The 20571-nt window shown below is 37.0% G+C and overlaps 1 protein-coding gene across 3 annotated transcripts in view; it reads right to left on the bottom strand.

Annotated features, from left to right (window-relative positions):
- Nucleotides 1-3472: 3472 nt before the first annotated feature.
- Nucleotides 3473-20571, bottom strand: part of LOC128237387 (protein unc-80-like) — a 60538-nt gene continuing 43439 nt past the window's right edge. For all 3 annotated transcript variants that reach the window (XM_052952883.1, XM_052952885.1, XM_052952884.1), the window contains 21 exons: nt 20345-20452; nt 19961-20071; nt 19491-19648; nt 19101-19226; nt 17983-18202; nt 17767-17846; nt 17468-17597; nt 17057-17096; nt 16740-16795; nt 16072-16242; nt 15498-15551; nt 13239-13362; nt 12589-12822; nt 11945-12037; nt 11531-11619; nt 10976-11141; nt 10538-10702; nt 9988-10179; nt 9726-9845; nt 8998-9350; nt 3473-7071 (listed from right to left, as the gene is read on the bottom strand). In XM_052952883.1, coding sequence (XP_052808843.1) covers nt 5956-7071; nt 8998-9350; nt 9726-9845; nt 9988-10179; nt 10538-10702; nt 10976-11141; nt 11531-11619; nt 11945-12037; nt 12589-12822; nt 13239-13362; nt 15498-15551; nt 16072-16242; nt 16740-16795; nt 17057-17096; nt 17468-17597; nt 17767-17846; nt 17983-18202; nt 19101-19226; nt 19491-19648; nt 19961-20071; nt 20345-20452 — 3906 coding nt within the window. In that variant the 3' untranslated portion in view covers nt 3473-5955. The remainder of the gene's footprint in view (nt 7072-8997; nt 9351-9725; nt 9846-9987; nt 10180-10537; nt 10703-10975; nt 11142-11530; nt 11620-11944; nt 12038-12588; nt 12823-13238; nt 13363-15497; nt 15552-16071; nt 16243-16739; nt 16796-17056; nt 17097-17467; nt 17598-17766; nt 17847-17982; nt 18203-19100; nt 19227-19490; nt 19649-19960; nt 20072-20344; nt 20453-20571) is intronic.

Below are 20571 nucleotides of genomic sequence, written 5' to 3'. Positions count from 1 at the left end.
ATCAATGTTTATGACATGTATTCTAAGACCGGATATGATTACTCAATATGGCCAAATATTCTAACAAAAATGATGTCTGCTCTGTTCATCAGATTTATTTAAAATAACTGGAACATTTTAACCTGTCTTTAATATGCAGAAAAAAGATCAAATGTTCAGCCAGATAGCTGATTTTGTGACCACATTTAACCACAGTCACAAATATTCAATACCATAAAACAATATGCTAGAACATGTCTGAAAATTTCTTATCAACACCTCTGCTACTTAATTTTAGGACGGACTTTAAAACAAAAATTTACATAACTAGAGCAACTTATAGACTACACTGCATGGTTTAAGGCAAGTACACGTTCCTTCATTGATTTAAGGCAAATACACGTGCATTCATTGATTTAAGGCAAGTACACATGCCTTCATTGATTTAAGGCAGTACACCTTCCTTTATTGTAAGGCAAGTACACATGCCTTCATTCATTTAAGGCAAGTACAAATGCCTTTATTGATTTAAGGCAAGTACCAGTACACCTTCCTTCATTGTTTAAGGCAAGTACACATGCACCATTGATTTAAGGCAAGTACAAATGCCTTTATTGATTTAAGGCAAGTACCAGTACACCTTTCTTCATTGATTTAAGGCAAGTAAACGTGCCTTCATTGATTTAAGGCAAGTACACCTTTCTTCATTGATTTAAGGCAAGTACACCTTTCTTCATTGATTTAAGGCAAGTACACATGCCTTCATAAATTTAAGGCAAGTACAAATGCCTTCATAAATTTAAGGCCAGTTCATGTTCCTCATTGATTTAAGTACACATGCCTTCATAAATTTAAGGCCAGTTCATGTTCCTTCATTGATTTAAGTACAAATGCCATCATTTAAGGCAAGTACACATGCCGTCATTGATTTGAGGCAAGTTCACCTTTCTTTATGATTTAAAGCAAGTACACCTTTCTTCATTGATTTAAGGCAAGTACACACGCCTTCATTCATTTAAGGCAAATACAAATGCCTTTATTGATTTAAGGCAAGTACCAGTACACCTTCCTTCATTGATTTAAGGCAAGTACACATGCCTTCATTGATTTAAGGCAAGTACCAGTACACCTTTCTTCATTGATTTAAGGCAAGTACACGTGCCTTCATTTATTTAAGGCAAGTGCACATATCCTAACTGATTGGAAGTACACCTTCCTTCAGTGATTCAAGGCAATACACACACAGTACAAATGCCAGAATCTTAACTGTCGTTAACTTGGTACAAATATTTGGCATCTCAAAATGATGTGCAAAGCCCATGTTTTAGCTGTTGGTTCAAGGCCAAGGTCTGTCTAAGGTGTTGGATATTTGAAGAGAATGAGGGCTATGCAGAGCAAGACCTGGATCTATTTCAAAGGTATACGATGTTAAAACCTTTTTTCGACAATAATGGGCATGTTAATTTGATATTTTTGAGTTGATAAGGGCAAGAAATACCGACATCATCAAGAAAATTAGACAAAATATTTAATTAAAGGCTATTTTGCTTCTTGTTGCAAAGATGAGGGGGTTGGAGTCAAAATTGTTAGAAATATAAAGCTTTCCTAGTTGAAAGAATGGAATCCATTGACTTTATCTTAACAAGAGATGTTTGTCAAACATTATGCCCCCTGAGCGCCAAGTTGCCAGAAATATTTGGACAATTGAATGAAATATGCATGGACTGAAATGACAGCTGATTTGTCATTGGATGCATATGAGGCAGGTCATCTACTGGTCATACCTAATCTTCATGTCAAGTTTGATGACCATAGGTCCGGGAATTGTTGAGTTATCACTCGGACAAGCTTTGGTCTTCCAACAGACCGACCGACATGTGCAAAGCAATTATATAACCCCTCTGCTTCGAAGGGGGGCATAATTAAACTAGATGTTCACTGAAAACTGATACTTCAACTCATGCATTTAGTGACATATAAATTTCTACTGTCTACTATATAAGAAAATAAAATATGGACAATCAGAAAACCTTTTTTCAGCTTACAGTCACACTGACCTTGACCTTTGACCCACTGACCTCAAAATCAATAGGGTTCATCTGCTGGTCATGACCAATAAGCCTACCTAGTATGAGGTCCCTGAGTCAAAGCGTTCTCAAGTTATTGATCGGAAACCGTTTTTCATGTTAAGGTCACACTGACCTTGACCTTTGACCTCAAAATCAATAGGGTTCATCTGCTGGTCATGACCAATACACCTACCAAGTATGAGGTTCCTGGGTCAAAGCGTTCTCAAGTTATTGATCGGAAACCGTTTTTCATGTAAAGGTCACACTGACCTTGACCTTTGACCCACTGACCTCAAAATCAATAGGGTTCATCTGCTGGTCATGACCAATAAGCCTACCTAGTATGAGGTCCCTGGGTCAAAGCGTTCTCAAGTTATTGATCGGAAACCGTTTTTCATGTTAAGGTCACACTGACCTTGACCTTTGACCCACTGACCTCAAAATCAATAGGGTTCATCTGCTGGTCATGACCAATACACCTACCAAGTATGAGGTTCCTGGGTCAAAGCGTTCTCAAGTTATTGATCGGAAACCGTTTTTCATGTAAAGGTCACACTGACCTTGACCTTTGACCCACTGACCTCAAAATCAATAGGGTTCATCTGCTGGTGATGACCAATACACATACCAAGTATGAGGTCCCTCGGTCAAAGCGTTCTCAAGTTATTGATCGGAAACCATTTGGTATTCCGACCGACCGACCGACCGACCGACCGACAGACAGACAGACCGACCGACCGACCGACCGACCGACATGTGCAAAACAATATACCCCACTTTTTTCAAAAGGGGGCATAATAAAGGACAAACTACTGCTATATGCATGCTGCCCTTACACAGAATTACTCAGGGGCAGGTGACCTCTTAAATGGGTGATGACCGAACAAGGTTCACTTGGTTAACAGAATAAGCCTTTAAATTGAGGGCTAGAGCAGAAAATACTTTCTATACCCATATTCATCTCTGATACAGTATTTATATTTCCTATGCCCACATATATCGATACAGGTTTTTATACTTTCTATGCGCACATACATACACAGGATGATGCGGTTATTAATGAAGAAATACAAAAAGTTAAGGTTCTTTAAATCAATAAAAAAGTTGTTCACAAGGGTTTATGTTATATTGAATGTGTAACCCATCAGTCAAAAAAACACCCAGTGAATCCTTTACAGAGTTGCAAGAAATGTTTCTAAATATACACATTATAAAACTTGGAAGTTTAAGGCAATATTCTTCATTTTTTTTTGTAAGGGTAAGTTTTGTGATTTGTAAAATTTGTGACACCATACTCTAATGTAATGATCTGATTTCGCCAAAAAATATACCCTTGGAAATATATACAATAAAAGTAAGTGTCACAAAAATTAATAAACAAAAAATCACAATTTTATTGAGTAGGATAATTAATGATAAAAACATTGAGAAACTAGCTACTTTTATTCACTCAATTACATTACAAAAGATAATTAACATAGAATATGAATGTAAACCAAGTAAACTATAACATCACAAACGTACAAATAACAATCATTTATGTAGAACCATGTAAAACAACAACTGATATCAGAATCACATTGGCACAGGAAGCTCATTGCACTGTTCAGTATATCACCTACATGTATCACTGTTTGGCCCGATAAATATCTAAGAACAAGAGATGTTTGTCAAACATTATGCCCCCTGAGCGCCAAGTTGCCAGAAATATTTGGACAATTGAATGAAATATGCATGGACTGAAATGACAGCTGATTTGTCATTGGATGCATATGAGGCAGGTCATCTACTGGTCATACCTAATCTTCATGTCAAGTTTGATGACCATAGGTCCGGGAATTGTTGAGTTATCACTCGGACAAGCTTTGGTCTTCCAACAGACCGACCGACATGTGCAAAGCAATTATATAACCCCTCTGCTTCGAAGGGGGGCATAATTAAACTAGATGTTCACTGAAAACTGATACTTCAACTCATGCATTTAGTGACATATAAATTTCTACTGTCTACTATATAAGAAAATAAAATATGGACAATCAGAAAACCTTTTTTCAGCTTACAGTCACACTGACCTTGACCTTTGACCCACTGACCTCAAAATCAATAGGGTTCATCTGCTGGTCATGACCAATAAGCCTACCTAGTATGAGGTCCCTGGGTCAAAGCGTTCTCAAGTTATTGATCGGAAACCGTTTTTCATGTTAAGGTCACACTGACCTTGACCTTTGACCCACTGACCTCAAAATCAATAGGGTTCATCTGCTGGTCATGACCAATACACCTACCAAGTATGAGGTTCCTGGGTCAAAGCGTTCTCAAGTTATTGATCGGAAACCGTTTTTCATGTAAAGGTCACACTGACCTTGACCTTTGACCCACTGACCTCAAAATCAATAGGGTTCATCTGCTGGTGATGACCAATACACATACCAAGTATGAGGTTCCTGGGTCAAAGCGTTCTCAAGTTATTGATCGGAAACCGTTTTTCATGTAAAGGTCACACTGACCTTGACCTTTGACCCACTGACCTCAAAATCAATAGGGTTCATCTGCTGGTGATGACCAATACACATACCAAGTATGAGGTCCCTCGGTCAAAGCGTTCTCAAGTTATTGATCGGAAACCATTTGGTATTCCTACCGACCGACCGACAGACCGACCGACCGACCGACCGACATGTGCAAAACAATATACCCCACTTTTTTCAAAAGGGGGCATAATAATATACCATATATTTTGTCCCAGTAAAAACTGTAAATATAGAAGAGGGATGCGGAGCGAATGCAAAGACTCATCTGATGTTTTCCAGTCAATCAAGGTTGAGATCAAGGTTCAAGTTGAATGACAAGGCCAACAATGTCAATACCTCCACTTTTTCTTTGAAAAACACTATAATGGTCTTCTATAACATAGATATATTTTTGCATCATAACATATACAAATAATATATTAGTTGTTTTTCTTGCTATAAAAATCTAACAGAAAATAAATCCGTCAAGACAGCATGAAGTTTAAATGCAAGATTTATAACAAGACTGTGTTGCTGCAATTTAACAAAAACCAGGTTTTCATCTTATGCCGCAAATGGTTTGAGTAAATTGAACAAGTGATGGATAGTCATTCATATGGACAAGCATAACCCATATGCTCTATAAATGTTAAGACTAGAGCTGAGTCAGTAAAACGCAAACACTGTCCGGCCAGATGCTGAAAAAAAATGATGAACCAGTTTTGTGGAAGGTTGTAAAATTTAATATCAATGTGTAAATCGTCTTATCATAGCTATGGAAAACATTTGTAAAGGGTTACTTTAAAATCGACCCATGCATGGCCAAATTGACACAAATCTTGACACAAACCTGCCCATAATTCAGAAGACATGGTTAACAAGTAGGCTCAGTACAATGTTTTACCAATGACATGACAAAAAATAGTATGGTAAAAATTATATATTCTATATGGTTACTGTGACCAGCAGTTCCTAAGATGAAAGACCACAAACGTATAAATACACCATTAACAGTACCTCAACAACATACTCAACAAGTAGTCATTTTCATTTTTGACATTTATATTTTTAAACTCAAAAAGTTTTAACATCACAACCCTATTATACAACTATCACAAATATTTCACAATATCAATCAAACTATTTACATTGAACTATAACTTTGTTTTTTTGTTTCATATTATCTTTTAATCATGAACTCAAAGTGCTGTTATGCTTGTCAAAACTGTACTGATACAATGCCCGTACAAATATCCCCAAAAAAATAAATGAATCGCATTCAGTACAAGTATCATAAATCAATTACATGTTTCCAAGATATTATAATCAAACAGTTTTGGATGTAAAAAATTACACTCATTTCTTGTACCAAACAACCTATTTTTCTTTTGTCTAACCTAGACAAGAGTATCAGGAACCTCTTTCCCGTCAAAATAAATACAGACGGACGATCTAGATGCTGACTTTTCATCCTCCTTTAAGAGAGTGGAGAATTCAGTCAGTGATTCATCTGACGAACACCTCGAGGATACATAAGTCTGCTTTATGGCATCGTTGGATTTGACTCCTCCTTTCTGGGTTAGCTGAGAGTTCTGAAATGGGTCTGGATTGGATCTGAAAGGGTTGGTGGAGCTTAGAGGCTGGGGGGAGGTCTCTCTGGGAAGATTAATGGCTTTCGGCTGAGGGACATGAAATGCTGAGGTATCACTGACTGGCAAGTCGTTTAAAAGTTTGGCTATGGCTCTCTGCTTAACAGGAGAAGTAAATGGTCTTTGTCTGTCCCGAGATTTGAACTTCGTATTTTCTGGAGGGCTTTGAGGTTCTGGCTCATTTGTAGATGTAAAGGTCTTGGTGAACAACTGTCTGGGTGGTATTGGGGGAGGAACTATTGGTGCTATCTTCCCCTGTGTGGGACCAGCGGGCTTGATTTCACCTTTCTGTACAGGCATGGTGAACATCTGGATTCTAGACTTTACTAGACTTTTAGGAGCCGTGTCCTTTTTCTCAGAAGATGTAATGACTGGCTTGGGTTTCTCATAGACAAGACTTAGGAAAGGATTAGTAGGGCTCAAAGGGCTGGTTATTGGAGGACTCATTGGGCTGTCAGCTGATGATTCAGAGTCGTTCTCTTTTATCATCTGAGGTGCTGGTTCCTTCTTCTTGAGGCTGAACCTGAAGAAGCTTCTATCTTCCTTCAAAGACTGTGCACTCTGTGGTGGACTCGTGGCTCCAGGGATTGTGGCGTATGTGATATTGATTGGCATCTCAGCCGGTCCAGGACTGTCTTCAGAAAAGCCCCTTCTTAGGGGAGGAGAGGCTATCTTGCAATTAGGGCTCATAAGGTTTGATTTAGAGCCTAAAGCACGCACAGGACTTGATGAGGGTGATCTTGACCTCACCATACGAGCTCCCTGGCGGGCAATTCGACGGCGTGCAGTGCCTGCTGGGGCGTGTATATCACCATGGGGATCATCATGGGACTTGGAACGCTGGATGTATCTTGGCTTGCTTGACTGTACCCAGAGAGAAAAGAAACCATATCTAATAGGCATCAAAACATTCAGTAAATTTACTAAGAGTGGCAATAAATCTGTGTTTATTCTGTTTGTTATACTTTATGTGAAAGATTAGTCATTTAGCTTAAAATAATGGTATAATTGTTCACAAATATCAAATGAATGAAATTTTGAATGTCACTTTCATTATTCAAGGAATAAAAGACATATCCGTAAATTAAACTACATATATTTTACACAAACTAAAGATTTAAATATATTGAAATAGTAAGAGCTTGTTTTTAAAAAAGATTGATAACAGAAGCAAAGAAAAACATCAGTGCAAAAATAGTAAAATGCAAAAAAACATGCACATTTCAATCGGGCAAAGGCGTCAAAAGCTTCTGACATAGAGAAGAGATGCTCATAATAGATAGAAGATATGAAAGACAGGTGCATGCTCAATGAAAGAAAGAAGAAATTAATGGCTGGTGTATTATCAATAAGGAGGTAAAAGATATTAATACTTGGTGTATGCTCAATGACAGATAGAAGAGATTAGTGTCTGGCGTATGCTAAATAACAGATGAGAGATTATTGTCAGGTGTATGCTCATTGACAGATATGAGGTAAGTGCTTTGTAGTATGCTCCATCAGATATGGAGGAGGTTAGTGCCTGGTAGTATGCTCCATCAGAGATGGAGGAGGTTAGTGCCCGGTAGTATGCTCCATCAGAGATAGAGGAGGTTAGTGCCCGGTAGTATGCTCCATCAGAGATGGAGGAGGTTAGTGCCCGGTAGTATGCTCCATCAGAGAGAGGAGGTTAGTGCCTGGTAGTATGCTCCATCAGAGAGAGGAGGTTAGTGCCTGGTAGTATGCTCCATCACAAATAGAGGAGGTTAGTGCCCGGTAGCCAGTATGCTCCATCAGAGATGGAGGAGGTTAGTGCCCGATAGATGGAGGAGGTTAGTGCCCGGTAGTATGCTCCATCAGAGGTTAGTGCCCGGTAGTATGCTTCATCAGAGATAGAGGAGGTTAGTGCCCGGGAGTATGCTCCATCAGAGAGAGGAGGTTAGTGCCTGGTAGTATGCTCCATCACAAATAGAGGAGGTTAGTGCCCGGTAGCCAGTATGCTCCATCAGAGATGGAGGAGGTTAGTGCCCGATAGATGGAGGAGGTTAGTGCCCGGTAGTATGCTCCATCAGAGGTTAGTGCCCGGTAGTATGCTTCATCAGAGATAGAGGAGGTTAGTGCCCGGGAGTATGCTCCATCAGAGAGGGAGGAGGTCAGTGCCCAGTAGTATGCTCCATCAGAGCGGGAGGAGGTTAGTGCCAGGTAGTTAGCTCCATCAGAGGTAGTGGAGATATTAAAATGCCTTGCAATATGTTTCAGAATATACACACACTATTTAACTCAATATACTTCAATTAAGGAAACAAACACTTTTTATGAAATTTACATTGATTCTTGTAATTCATTACCATAAGCAATATTATACAAATAACATCTTAATGAACAGCTCGTGAACTAAAAGCGAGCAATATAATTTGGGTCACATATTAAAAAGTTTAGGTTTAGGTTTTAATGTGTGTCATAAAGATACATGTAATGAAGCTACAAAATTGGATATTACTACATAATTGATAAAAAAGCAAACAGTACAATATAAATATAAAATGTTTAAAAAGCAAACAGTACAATATAAATGAAAACAATCATAAAAAACAACGCTAAACGTTGAAGCAAAAGTATATTTAATATAATTACATGCAACCATTATTAACAAATGCAATTAACAAGCCATGCAAAAGCTTAAGAAAAATAGACACTATGTTTGTGCTTTAACAAAGCCTGTAAGCCGACTTGAATGCAGATAGAAGCTAAACAACACTGCAACAGTCCACATACGCCCTAGAGTCATCTCTTCCAGGAGAAAGTTAATACCTTTTTGCAATCTTCCCTTTGTTCATGTATAGTCTCAACAGATTTGGCGTAACCACATTTTGAAGGTGACCCCGCCCGTGGTGTATGAATACCAGTCCCCGTTCTATGAAGACGGAGGGAGTCACTTTCCCCTTGTCGTCTGCTCCTGATGGTGCTGCTTGACCTTGTGGGTGACCCCTCTGTACTGTTACTCTCTGTGTCACTCACATCATTCTTGCCGTGTCTGGACATGAATCGCCGCACGCTGGTGGTTTTTGTTTTTGTTCTCTTCATCTTGAATGTTTTACGGCTCTTTGCATCCTGGCGCTGTAGTCTGTGACCTCTTGGGTAAAGATCGTTACCATCTATGATGTCTGTGGATCAAAAATATTGTCAACATGGCATAAGAATCGGGGATAAACAATTTCCAATTGAATTAAAATGAGATGAAGTATATTAACTAGCAGTGAATTTATAAAAGATTTGTTAGGTAATGAAGAGGTTTTGTTTAATTCAATATCAACAACTTCATTTCAATACAATTTAATATGCTACAAAATATAAAATCATGTCTTTTTCAAATAATGTTGACTCCTACATTTTCTTTAATTCAATATCTACAACTTCATTTCAATAGAATTTGATATGTTACAAAGTCTAACATCATGCCTTTATTCAAATAATGTTGACTCCTACATTTACTTTTACCAAGATTCATCCATAAGTTAAGCCTGACTTAAGTACTGTACCTTCATTCTCATACTGTACGGACGTAGGCAGGTGCTCCACGCTGTTCTGATTGGACACGGGCTGGAAGGCGATCATCGGCTCCATACCCACCTTCTCCTCTGTCTCAGGAACAATCTGGTCTGCGATAGTGGGATAAAGAATTTTGTTACTTCTAATAGTAAGGTTATCCATTGTCATGTTGACTTAGTAAACAAAACTTTCCTTTTAAATGATAGTGAATTGCCTAAATGCTAATTCAACATTTAAAATGTCAATCATTACCTATGGGGGATAAGTCATCTTGCGTTGGTTTTCTGAACTTCTCCAGTATCCTGGTACCATCTTTAGCAGATATCCTCTGACCAGCGTTAGATTTGCGCCGCCCAGTAGGACTACCATTCTCAAAACTGGATGTTAGAACGGTGGCCTTGAACGGTGCACTGTTGCTGGAGCTGTTTTGCGACAAGATTGTGGCTGAAATGGATAAGCTTTTTAAATGACATTTGAAAGATAAATAATTTCCTTTTATATTTTTTTGATTAACAGTAATATTAATGCCACTGGCATCCAACTCATTTGCAAGAATTTCCCAGTACTTTTCATATAATGCTAATGAGGTCAATGCATCTCTGTTTATCTCTGTTGGTCAAAGGTCATAACCAGAGGTATGAGACTTGCTATTCACATTGCCATTGTTAACATGCAAGTGTACAAAGTTTTACGTCAAGAAGTTTTGAGTTATGACCAACAATTTTACCATATAATTAGAAAGGTCAGAAAATATCTTGGCTTATTCATGAATGTAGCTTAAAATGACTAATTCTTGCCGTACCTCTGCTAGCCCTCTTGCCGATAGTAGCAAGGGTTGGTTTGGGTGGGCCTATGATCTCCGTGGTGATATCTGACACCTCCTTCGCTGTCCTTATCTCCGCCCCAGGATTGTGGCTGAAGTCAGACCGGTCAGTCACCATGGTAGCTGACCTTGACCGGTACTCACCTGTGGAGAGTTATTTATCATTGTTGAATATTCATATTGAAACCTTATTCTATTCCACAACATTAGTTTAAAAGACATTCTGTTGAAGGTTGCAAACTGCAAATACATGTATGAGCTATAAAATCATATGCAAAGAAAAACACACATCAAGCAAAATTCAAACTCATAACATGTATTCATTATCTATATATCCGTACTCATCTTGAAAAAGAAGCTGTTAAACATCCACATCTCTAAAAAATATAAATGGTACAGTGACAGCCAGTGATTTACCTCCTGTAGCAATGAACTCATCCTTGATCAGTTTCAACTCCAGGGCCAGTTCCACCAAGACAGAGCCCATGCACTTGGGATGGGTAAAACTGTAGCCCTGCAGCTTGTCCTTGATTGTCTGCTGCTCATAATACTCCTGGGCAGTGTCACAGTTGATGCGCAGCATCTGGAATTTATAAATATATCACTGAGCTCATTAAGTTTCATTTTAGTATTTTGAACATATCTTAGCTATGGTCAGTTTTGCACAACAATGAATACACCAAGGTTTCAACATTTTTTTATCCACAAAAGATAAAAAAAGATAAAAATTAATCAAACACCTATGACACATTTTGATTCCTACAAGCCAGTACCCACTTAACTTAATCTATAATAATGATTGGGTCAAGCATAAAACTTATTATCAGGAAGATGGACAAGCATTAGATGACCATAAAGTTAGCCAAAAATGTTCTTTGATTATGAGGGTTTTCAAGGTATTTGAATCCCTAGAAGCATTATAAGCAGAAGGGAGTCTAACAATCTTCCACTAGTTCACTAGTACCCACATACCTTAAACTGAATGAAGGGCTGCAACATGAGGAAGATGGAGGGACGGTGGGTGACCACAAAGTTCAGGAACTTCCACAGGGGCAGGCAAACTGTAACATGTACATGTATACAACACTGGTAAATAAAAAATATCGGAAACACTTCTAGTAAAGCACACATCTCGATATATATGTCAAATTAAACTTAATTATCTCAAAATCATAAATAACAGTATCAATGATTCAAAATCTTTTTTTTTTAAATAGAATTAAACACTGTTTGCTTCCAAAGAGTTGGCCATTTACCATTCATCATTCTTTAGTGAAAAACATTGCCTTAATATTTATTTTTTAGCTTAATTTAAGTTCTTTGATCTTAAATCCTACAGTTAAGGACCTCCCTGCAGACTGGAAATATTATCAGTGAAACCCTCACCCCTGGTGTGTGAGTTCTGCATGATGACCTTGGCCACACGGTGCCACTCTGGGGCAAGAGCCTTGTCAAAACACGCCATCAGGATCTCCAAACCTGTCATAATATACAAGAACATGTAGACATTTTGTATCATTGGACAGATCGCACTTATGTGGCCTTGCTTTTACGTCAAAGTCTTAATAATATATTTGTTTCATACCCAGGCAAAAGATATCAAAATTAAATTACTAAAAAAAAAATCCAAACAGTTTCTTTCTATGCTTAGACTATCCAAAAGTTATTTTATTAAATATTTATCTGTATTATCAACATCGATTTTTTTAAACTTCAAACAGAGATTTTTCAGAAAAAGGGAATACCAAAATCAATACCACCATCATTTTTCTATTGACCATTCCCTCGAATAGGTGATAATAGTCAAAGTGCAAGGACATTTATTATTACCTCTCAGATATATCTTAGTGATTTGATGGTATAATAATCATTGCTTTATATTGTTTATACACACATGTTTTCTATATCTACTTTCCTATGATATTATTACATGTGTATGGATGATAAACTATATACTCCAAATAAATTATAGAAAAACAAACATCCTAACAACTGAATTTCTGGCATCTCTACATGTACATATACCATACCGTGGTAGGCTGTCTGCACCAGAAGCTCGTTCCCCTGGTACTTGACATAGGATTTGTGGCTGTTACGACTCATGCTGCCACAGCGGCCATGCTCGGTGATGGAGAGATGGTGCATTCCTGACTTGGTGCTGCTGTTTGTCTGGCCGCCCCCTGAGACCTTGGCCGGGGGATTGAGGATGTTTAAAATCACCTGCAGGGCGAAGTTGATGTCCACCTGCCGCAGCCTGGGGGTGTCTGGAATGTAGGATTTAGCGGATTTATGTAATGAATGTCAAATGTTGAGGAAATATAAAGACAATGCATCCTGGTGCCTGTGAAAGTTAGTAAACAAAAGTGTTTATTGCATGACTTAAAAGAAATGGTTTAAATTTAGTGCTTGGAGAATTTTGAATAGAAATGTCCAAATTCCAGTAATGGATACACTGGCATTTATATCTTAAGCAAATAAATTTATTCTAAATTATGTTTAAAATGCTTGAAGAAAAAACATTTGTATATGTGCAGATTGTACATCAGCGATCATTTACCTTCAAATTTAGTTACATTGTATAAACCTAAACTTTTATTTATCCTGTATCAAGAAACAGAATACAGCTTTAGTATAGTCCAGCAGTAACAATACAATAACACTTGACGTAAAACTGGCTAACCTCTGCGGCCACATCCGACCCTGATACACAGTGGCAGTATGAAGTTGACAAGCATGTTGATACATCTCTCACTTGTTGGAAATACGGACGATCCTCCACATATCTGCTCCAGGGTAATCTGCTCCTAACAACAGAATGTTCTCATACACATGTAAATGCTATTCTTATAACTAAAATTTAGTAACAGTCAAATGGACAGTTCCAGTTTAAAGATACCCAGTTGCCCATAGTTACTAGATTATTTTATTTTCAGTCCTTGGTTAATACTCACTGAAGGTATCACAAACAAATACCTAGGTTCTATATAGGATATATAATCAGGGACAAGTTGCGTAGACGGAGTAATATTAATATTATTGTAAACCTCGGAACTGTCCATCATTGTGTTACAAGAAGAAAAAAATAGTTCTGAACAGTTGGTTCATATAAACCAAACTTAAGATCAATAACAAACAAAATGAAACTATTTTCAATAAACTAAATCAATAAGTGCTGTAAAATGAACTGATATTGTTAACATTTATTAAGTAGCTGAAATATTTATGTCATACATGTTTATACATATATAATGTAGAAAACTAAAATAATTATTCTACACAAGCTCAAAGACTTATTCTTAGACATCTGTTACAAAATAAGTAATAAATATTATTTATGATCCTAGGTACTTATTAGGTGAGGAAAGATCAGCTTTGTATAAAATGGTGGCTACAAACTTAATATGGTTAATGATGGATATATGTCACACATAAGCAATGCTGGTGTTATTGCATATAAAAGCTGGAATTATAAGCAAAGTAAATGTTCTTATACTTTTATATTACATGATCTATAAATAAACCGGCCAGGATTGAACAAAGAGCAATATTAGCCTGTCTTTTTATAGAAAGGAAACAGGTTATCATATGACGCCATAATAACGCTGGAAAAATCACTTCAAAAATGCTTTATTGACCTGCCTGTTTAAAGACCGGAAACAGTTAAGTATAATTATGATATATTATATATGATGCAGTATGATTACCCCGGTATGTAATAAAACAAAGTTTTAGTATAATATTTAAAGTATTAAACAACTGTTATTAACTGTGAAATATGCTGTCATATTGACGGAAAAATCATTATTGAGGCAATAGCAAAACTTTTGTTCAAACCATTTCAATTTCTTACACACAAATGATCAATTGAATACTTAGTTTTCACTAAAAGTGTGCAAAGACACGAATGTTGGACCTGTCCAGGAAAATTCAATTGTGTTGTTTTTTAATCAATGTACTATAGGCAGCAATGCAATTATTATTTCTACTTGGAACTTTTAATATTCTTGGGTGATGTTGAAAACTTATAAATGTTTTGTAAAGGAGAGCATTCTTATTAGTGGTATACATGTGTACAGTATATTATACAGTTCATGTAATAATATACAGAGGAGCATAATTAAATGATATAACAAACAAAAAAAGTTAACTGCCAAGTGGTGGAAAAACAAAATACATCTTGTAACAGCAACACTAATCAATAGCCTGTGATGTTTGTTATACCACAAAAGTAAAATTATGGATATGTAGGTATATATTAAGGCCTATAAATAAATAAAAGTTCTTAATTGAACTTTAAGTCAGTCCAGCAATCAAGTGGGGTAAAGGGTTAAAACTAAGTGTGTTATATATATTTCCTTATATAAGCTGGGTTTAATAAGCATGCAGAGATAGATACATTCTTATTTCTTCACAGGCCTTAAGCAGAAAACTAAAGACCGACTGGCCCTCTTATCCCAAGCGTACAACAAACTTAATGTACCACATATAATTATTGCTTTTCAATTACTGGATGCTAAGTTTGAAACAAGAGCTCCCTAATCAGATGCCAGTGATTGTTTGTTCTAAGTTGAAAAGGGGCATAACTCGTCAACTATTGAAGTTATGGGTCTTGCTGAACATGTGCACCTGGTCTATGGCAAACACTGTACAATGTTGCATGTCAATATATCTTAAATGGTTATTGAGTTATGGCCAAGGTGAAAGTTTTTACATTATAAACAAGGCTGTCGAAAGAGGCTTTCACAGTGCTTTGAAATTTTTTCTTCATCTAAAGATTCAATACAACTAGTATACAGTATAATTATTTTACTTGAGAACCTTGCTGCACACTCTGTATGTATGATGGTATCTTAGCAACTTTGTTGTACACTTATTGCTAAGAGAGCCATAAATCGAGAGCTGTGATTGGTAGATGCTGCAAGTCATTTGACAAGCTTACATTGGTTCCCTGGGTGATCAACTCAGCTGGAACCCAGTGGTAGGGGCGTCTAAACTGCTCAAAACAACACAAAATGTAACAAATATAACAAATGTAACACAAAATGTAATACCACATAGAGATATTTAATAACATTGTACGTAAAATGCAACCACATTTCATTACTCCATTAAAAACAACAGTAATATCAAAATGAAAAAAAAAATGCTAATGTTGTTAGAATAGAAAGAAGTGAAACATTATTCAACATATAACAACAAAAGACAAAACTGACCATAACAAACAATGCTGTAAGTACAAACAGAGAAGGAGAGACAGTGAGAGAGATAGAAGCTCAACAGAAATACACTTACAAGTATTAAATTGTAAAATGTGTCTAGAATCATTTTAATGTACTTGATAGAAGTAAAAAAATACCATTCTTGTTAAATGGCCTTCCATTAATTGTCAAGTTTAATACCAAGAATTCTCCAACCAAAAGACATAATGTGATACAATGATCGAATGAATATGAACAAAATTAAAAATTGAAAAGACAAAAACTTTTGTTGCACAGTTAAAACTTTGAACTTACCCCAAGTGCCTGCATCTGCATGGCAACCAGCTTTACGACCTCAGAACAGAACATGGGAGGTATTACGGAGCCGGAGAACTCGCTCCGAAACACGCCCATCCCTGGAAGACTCTCCATCACCGTCTGGGAGCCGCTCGATAGCACAATCTGGATCAGCACATTGATGAGGGTCTGTGGGGAGATGGACAGGAGATATTATGGGAAATAATTTGATAAGCAACATGTACTGAATTATCTATATGAGGTGAAAAATAAACAAAAACTAATTAAGACACATACATGTATGTACACAAACAATGTGGTTAGAAATCATAACTTAGCGGAACCATTACCTAATGCTCCAGTCATTTTTTTTAATTAAAAATTCCTTGTGTACATTCTGACCAATCTTGTTTTTCTAAAATAAACTTTTATCTATATAAAATGTGCTCACATATATTGCAACTATTGCGAAACAAATGAACACAAAAACAGTTTTATTAGATACCAAGTATCCAAATGTCATGAAAGATAGGGATCCCATATTATGTGGTAGACCAGTTTTCCACTTGGAAGAAAACAATCCCACATTTTCAAAACTTACAATGTAATTGTTAGTCTTATGAATCCAGGCTCGGAATAGAATGCCTTTAATAACATGAAGTGATTGTGTTAACCTCAAATTATACCTTGAGATGTGGCAGATGGGCAATGTAAGGGAACTTCTTCAAGGTCAGGAATACCCCTGAAACAAAAGGCAGTTGTAACAGTGTATTTATTGGGTGAAATTGTTTCCAAGTAACAGAATGGTAATAATGTACACCATGGGTAGAAATGCAAAATTAATGTTAGTTAAAAACAATATTAAAAGAGGAGTATTTACAGTATTTTGAGGAGATTGGCTCCCCCTGTCCAGGAGGATAATACAAATGTTTAAAAAATAGGCCATAGGTAGAAATCCAAGTTGTAGATAAAATAAATATTAAATGAAGACAATAAAGGGTACCTTTGAGCAGATTGGCTCCTGCGGTCCAGTCCACTTTCCTCTGTAACATAAATTAACCAAACTTAATATAAACAGTACGAGGATAAATGGATATCAAATCATAATATTATTTGGAGTTAATTGAAAAGGCTTTCATGTGAGTGCCAACACCAGTCAGTTGTTGCTGGGTATTTTTCAGCTGGAAAAGGCATTACCCAATAATAACTTAAGAGTTATGGTCCTTTCCACACATGTGCATATTGTCTTTAGAAACAAATGTTCCAAGTGTCATTTAAATATCATGTCAACAACCACACCAAAGTCATCACATTACCGTGACTTTTTCTTTGCAAGACAGATACCAGTAAGCTAAAAAACTTGAACACAGCACCAAACCATACCTTATCAAAATATGAGTTCCTGCAGGATTACCTTGAGGTGGGGCCGTTTAGGGTTATTTATCTTGTTAAAGAGCCTGTCTAGTCTGCGGAGAATGAGGTTAAGAGCTGGTCTCACAGCTTCCTGGGACCAGTCCGTGATGGGGAGGATCTCTGTCATGTACCTGGTGGGTAAATGTATACATTTACCAGAGTAGTTATTGTTTAACAAAATATTTTTTGGGCACACTGCTATGTCACTGATCATTATAAGCAAAATATAACAAAAATGTAGGAGTGAAAGTAATATGATTCCACAATAACTTTTTGTTATTAAAAGACCTGCTTTCATACTTCTGGAGTCCAGCACAACCCATGGTGTCTGGGTCATATGTGGCCAGCTTCAGCAATGTGTGGGCCATGTCAGCCAGTCTCTACAATAATATGGTAAACTTATGGTTACAAGATGTATATTATTAATCAATCCTTGGCTTTCTTTCTTAGACAGTCTACAGTATAACTTGGTACTTAATTTAATTCCCATAATAATTTCTACCAGCCCTTACTCACATTATGAGACTTGTGGTCCAGCAGTTCTGGGGGCCTGAACGACAGATCCTGTAGCATCTTTCTTAATTCCTTCATGCGTGTCTGACATGCGCCATAAAACTCTGCAACCACATTCAGCAGGCTATCCCGAGGCTTACGGAAATCCTGTCGCTGCATTTCTTCATCATCCTGATCATATTGTGCTTGGCTTTTCCGTCCCCTTCCCTCCTCAGCATGACGACTAACATATGAAAATAAAAAAGTTGTTGGTCATACAATTTGATTTTGGAGGAAATAAATACATGCTCTCATCTCTACTGATTTTTAAGAATTCTGATTTCTCAAGAAACTAGCAAAATTTGTTTTTGAAATCCATATGATTCAATATTCTGTCATAACATGCTGCATTATAGTTTAATCTACAACTAAATTTCTAAAATCTTTTGTCATAGAAAAATAATTCAAACAATCAGATACAAAAGAGAACCAACCTGGCTTTTGTCCCTCTGAGCTTAGGAGACACTAATTCTCACAAAGTTTATGTATTTCAGATGTCAGGACAAATATCCTTACTTTTATTTAACATTCTTTGAACAAGCACATATAGGATAAGTATACTGGAGTTCCTCTCTCATCATTAGAGACACTGGTACACGGGATATTCCTTGTCCCTCTCATACCTGGCCCTAAACCCCCAATCGGCACTTACCTGGCATAAGTATTGGAGTCCTTCAAGACATACCGCTAGTCAATCTTATAACCCTGAACCCCAGACAGACATAACCTGAGGAAGATTTGGTATCCTCTATCTCATCAAAGAAGACACTGGCTTCTACAGGAGATCCCTGGTCCTCTTAAACCTAGCCCTAAATCCCCAATAAGTACAACCCTGTAGTAAGAATTGGATTCAACTCTCTCCCTATACCTCTTACACATAGCCCTGGACCCTAATCAGCACTGATCTGAACTGGCCCGAACCCCAATTTAACATTTTACCTATGATTAGAATTTGAGACCCCAATCCATCCTATTCCAGGCCTCTAGACCCCAGACTCAATCTCATCATGGAAGACACTGGTTCCTTCAAGAGAAACCAGGTCCATCAAATACCTAACCCTAAACATGTAATGAACACTAACTTGGGGTAAGTATTGGAGTCCTCTCTCTCATCATAGAAGACGCTGGTTTCTACAGGAGATCCCCGGTCTCTCTTGTCCTTCGTGCTTGTCCGCTCTGCCTCCAGCTGCTTAGGTAATGGTAAGCCCCTTGAATAAAGCATATACATTGTTATTGTGTTGTCTATTACAAAGGTAAAGTTAGAGACTTTGAGCTACACAAAGACTTGCACTCAAAGATCATATGGATAATTTCATATATGAGCAGTTTTTAAAATTATTGATTTTTTTCTCCGTTTTTTTTGTCACTTATACAGGAGAAAGTAGTATTCCTAAATTTGATGCTAGGATAAATGAAGATGCTATAATTCATGGCTGTATATGACCATCAGGTCATCTGATTGTTCACTCTACCTTGAGAAACAGTCACAGGAAGTGACGAGAGCCCTCATTGAGGATGCTATGGTGTTGATTGCGGAAATTTCAGCCCGTGCAGCTGGAGGGTTGTCCTTTTTGTTTGTCTCCTGATGCAAGTAATCCAGGTAGCGGGGCAGGACTATCTCCAGGATTGTCTGTTAATATATTAAATGTTTAATTTAACATGTGTATTTAAAAACTGTATTTAGCACTTCATTTCTATTAAAAATTTATGAAATCTTGGACATTAATTTTCAACTCTTTCACCTAGGGCACTTAAAAGCATTACCTCCTAGAACTAAACATGCCAAAATAACTAAAAAGTGTACAAACATTTAAGTACATATACACCGATTTATTGACCATATATTTGATATTTTTTTACAAAACTAATGGAACAAGTTACCATTACAAATGTACACATATTCGATGTACAGATATTTGTTTAACAAGGTGCTTTCACATACCAGCATCTGAACACTGCGGAAAGAGTCAGGGGAGTAGACGACCACGGTCACACACATGTCTATAACCTGCATCAGGTTGAATGTCTCCGGCTCACTCTCATAACAGAAGTCCTGAAACAGATATCAAGAGTAATGGCTACCTTATTTATAGAATAAATATATAAGAATTTATAATTTATTCTTTTCTTTTTTTCTTATACGTTGCAAACAGGCTTGCCATAGATCATTTGAGTGAAAGTTTCAACCACAGACAAACTGACACAGATGTCAAGTCATCTAACAAACCATGGGCAAAGGGCTACCACAACCACTCATATTAAGCACTTGAAGGGATGACAAACCCTGCTGGGAACTATATCACATAAGGAGAGATGATCAACTCACGAGAGCCTTAAATGGCTTTGGGTAGTCGACAAGGTCTAGGATGGAGAGTAGGTCGGGCGTGTCCTTCTCCAGGGAGAGTAGCATCTCAAACAAGCAATCTGGCTGAACCTTGGAGAAGAAACAATAAAAGATGTTAAAATGCATTAAGTAAAACATTCAATTTAATCAAACTATCTGAATTTTTTAACTTTTTTTTTATATCATATCTTATTACTTACATCTCTATT

The sequence above is a fragment of the Mya arenaria genome, chromosome 6 (assembly GCF_026914265.1).
Source record: "Mya arenaria isolate MELC-2E11 chromosome 6, ASM2691426v1".
NCBI lineage: Eukaryota > Metazoa > Mollusca > Bivalvia > Myida > Myidae > Mya > Mya arenaria.
Note: the sequence above shows the minus strand (reverse complement) of the source record. Positions and strands in the feature narration are given on the sequence as shown.